General features: G+C 57.1%; 1 protein-coding gene across 1 annotated transcript; it reads right to left on the bottom strand.

The window, feature by feature from the left end:
* Positions 1-831: 831 nt before the first annotated feature.
* On the bottom strand, positions 832-3,434 carry POU3F1 (POU class 3 homeobox 1). The gene has a single exon (XM_074555704.1). The coding sequence runs from the start codon at positions 3,356-3,358 to the stop codon at positions 2,243-2,245; it is 1,116 nt and encodes a 371-aa protein (XP_074411805.1). The 5' UTR covers positions 3,359-3,434; the 3' UTR covers positions 832-2,242.
* Positions 3,435-3,731: the final 297 nt, after the last annotated feature.

Genomic DNA, 3,731 nt, shown 5'->3' with positions numbered 1-3,731 from the left:
CTGAAATGTCTCCTGCTATAGAAAATCAGCACAATTAAACATTCAATGCAAACGAGTTTGTTTTCTTTAAGAAACAAGCAAACAAAAAAAAAACCCTCTTTTGTTCAGTTTTGTTTCTTCTTTCCTTAAAGCCTGGCTGTCACAGAAATTCTCAAGCAAAGGCTGCAATTACAGCATGACAAAACACTAAAAACAATGGTACATGTGTGGGGAACACACGAGGTAACAGCCAAGGACAGATTGTCAGAGTTGGAAATTAATTTAAATGCTGTCATGATACATTGATTCAAATCCTTAAATCATCTTCCTCCTTTACTTTTTTACAGGAGTGTATCATCTAAGCTACTACATCTGCAGAGCTATTTACAAATTAGTAAATATTCAGAAAAAACAGCGAAACTTTTTGAATTCAGGATCTCTACCACAGCCCTACCATTCTCTGCTCTTCTGTAAAAACCAATCTCATTACAAAAAAGGAAGCTAAGCCTGTAGCAAAAGCTGACAGAACACACACTGCACACTAAGCCCTTTAAGTGAGATTTTGTATTATGCTCTGCATGCCAAGGGAAGTTATTAATACCCTAACCCACAGCATTCACTGGCTGGTTTGTATCACAAAGTGAACCATTTCTTTACAGGGTATTTGATGAAATAACTGCTGAAAGTGACTTTATTTTAAAATCTCAAAAATCAGTTTACTTTTTGAATTTTGAATGAGAACTTGATAGTCTTGTATTAGCTGATGTGGAATAGCTACATTATCAGAAACATTGAAAATGCACTAAATTATAACATTATCAATGGCAAATGTGACATTGCTTAGAGAAGTAATATACACCCCCACCAAAGGCACAAAATGCAACAAAATCAAACTGCAACAAAGACAAGAATTTTCAAGTATAAATTTTCAAGAGTAAGTTACATTTAGGATGTTAGAATTTTTTATATATATTAAAAAGAATTATACATAAACTGCAATGCACAATGCCGTGCTTTCACTAGAAAATCCCCTTTAAAGCTTCTGTTTTCACAGCACATAATTCGTACTGAATAAAGTGGGGAAACCATCCAGTGCCAGATGTCTGAGAACATCACTAAATTCTCTGCCAACTAAAAAATTTGGTCCTTTGCTACCAGATTTCGATCAAGTATTTAATCAGTGCAAGAGCTCTGTATGGGAACATTTTTCAAAAGTTCTCCCAACACACAAAACACCGCAGGAATCCAAGGACCTGCAAAGGCAAACAATCCTCACATGCGACTTTTCTCGGTGTTGCAAGAGAAGGTTTAGAGATGCAGGATCACTCTTCCAAGAACCGACAGGCTGAAAAATACATTTTTCTGCGTTTTCTTGGCAAAACCACCAAATGCTCGGGCATGAAACCACGGCAAGGAAAAGCTGGTGATATCAGAGAAAGCGAAGAGCGTGGTTTGAGCAGAAAGAATCTACTCAGAACACCAGCGTGCGTGGATTACCCTGCGATAGGTGGGAGGAAAGTTCCGTGCGGGCTGTTTGGTGTTGGCAGCGCTTAGAGCCGCGCTCGGATCGCTAAAAACCCTGCGGGGAAAGGTGCGGGGAACACGGCAGCGCACAAAGAGCATCCACGCAGGGGAAAGGGGAGAGCCCGAAGCGCGGAGAGCCACGCTGGGATCGGTAAAAACCCTGCGGGGAAAGGTGCACAAAGAGCATCCACACAGAGAAGCGGTTCACCCGGGCAAACCCCGCCGGGCACGAACCGATACCGGCAACGGGAACCACCGGCCGCGCTCCGAGCCTGCAAAGACGACACGAGACCGGTTCCTGGGTAAATGGTTTATGTAAGTAATAAAATATTTACTATAACATAAATAGAAACGTACCCTCGCAGTCTACATTGGTTTTTTTGCAATAAGAGATACAAACAAAAAAAAAAAAACAAAACCGAAAACCCCCAGGGGAATGGACCGGACTGAACCCACCAACGAACGGGAGGGTGGTGCGAGCTCCGCGCACGGTTAGAAATAAATAGAGACGGGCCGGGAAATGGTTTCGAAGCGTCCCCCCGGGCCGGGCCGGGGGCGCCGCCGCCTCCCGGCCGCGCGAGGAAGGGAATAAATTAGAGATCGCAAACCTTTGGCTACTGCTGCGGCGGCCGCTGCGGCTCCGGCGGGCGAATAAATAGAGCGGGCGGCCGGGCCAGTCTGAGAATAAATTAAAACGCGTCCCCCGCTGCCCGTGCCCGCCGCGCCGCCGTCGGGGCAGTCACGGCACGGCGCCGGGCAGCGCGTGGTGCAGCGGCGAAGTGTCCGCCTGTGCGTAAACGTCCTCCATGGGGGGATGCGGGACCCCGGCCGGCGTCATGCGCTTCTCCTTCTGCCGCCGGTTGCAGAACCAGACCCGCACCACCTCTTTCTCCAGCTGCAGGGAGTCCGCCAGCGAGGTGATCTCGTGCGCCGAGGGCTTGGGGCACTTGAGGAAGTGGTTCTCCAGGGCGCCCTTGACGCCCACCTCGATGGACGTCCGCTTCTTCCTCTTCCTCCCCTGCGCCGCGATCTTGTCCAGGTTGGTGGGGCTACCCGTGCTGGAGTCCGTCTCCTCCAGCCACTTGTTGAGCAGCGGCTTCAGTTTGCACATGTTCTTGAAGCTCAGCTGCAGCGCCTCGAACCGGCAGATGGTGGTCTGCGAGAAGACGTTCCCGTACAGGGTGCCCAGCGCCAGCCCCACGTCGGCCTGCGTGAAGCCCAGCTTGATCCGCCGCTGCTTGAACTGCTTGGCGAACTGCTCCAGGTCGTCGGAGCTGGGCGCGTCCTCGTCCGACGGCTCGGGCGGCCCCAGCGGCGGCGGCGATGCCGCCAGCTCGTGGCCTCCCGCCTCCTCGGCGCCCAGCGGGTCGCGCAGCCCGTGGTGCAGCGCGGGCGCCGGCGGGCCCAGCATCCCGTTGAGGCCCGCGTAGGGCTGCGCGTAGAGCAGCGGCTGCCCCGACGGCGGGGACATGGGCGGCAGGTGGTGCGCGCCGCCCTGCGCCCAGCCGCCCGCCGCGCCGCCCGCCGCGGGCTGGTGCACCAGGTGCGGCCGGTGGTGGAAGGCGGCGGCCGACAGCTCTTCGCGGGGTCCCGGCGGGCCGCCCTTGGCGTGCTCGGCGGGCGGAAGATGCGCGCCCCCTCCGCCCCCGCCGCTGCCCCAGTCCGTGCCGGCGCTGGGCAGCCACTGGTGGTGCGCCAGCCCGACGGCGTGCCCGGCGGCGGGGGCCAGTCCCTGCAGGTACTCGTGGTGCATCATCTTCTGCACCTCGCGGTACGTGGTGCCCTGGTGCAGGCGGTCGCCGTCGGGGTGCATGAGCGCGGCGGAGCGCGGCAGGTACTGCGCGGCGGCGGCCATCGCGTGTGCGCCGCGCCGCCCGCGCCGCGCTTTAGAGCCGCGCGCCGGGGCGCGGGGCCGCCGCGCGCCCGCCCCGCCCCCGCGCCCCATTGGCCCGCCCGCCGCCGCGGGTGGCGCGCGCCGCCCCGCCATAGGGCGCCGCCGGCGGGAGGGCCCCGCCCCGCGCCGCCCGCTCGCCATTGGCCGGCGGCGGGAGGGCGCTGCCCACGGGATTGGCCGGCGGGGGAGATGGGCGGGGCGGCCCGCGGCGGAGCGGGCGGCGATTGGAGGAGCGCGGTTCATTCATGCCGAGCTGCCGGCGGCCGCGCGGGCCGGGCGCGGGGGCGGCGCGGACCCGACCCGGTGCGGACCCGGTGCGGACCCGGTGCGGACC

The sequence above is a fragment of the Zonotrichia albicollis genome, chromosome 20, assembly GCF_047830755.1.
Source record: "Zonotrichia albicollis isolate bZonAlb1 chromosome 20, bZonAlb1.hap1, whole genome shotgun sequence".
Taxonomy (NCBI): Eukaryota; Metazoa; Chordata; class Aves; order Passeriformes; family Passerellidae; genus Zonotrichia; species Zonotrichia albicollis.
The sequence above is the reverse complement of the archived record's forward strand: the minus strand, read 5'-3'. Positions and strand labels throughout refer to the sequence as shown.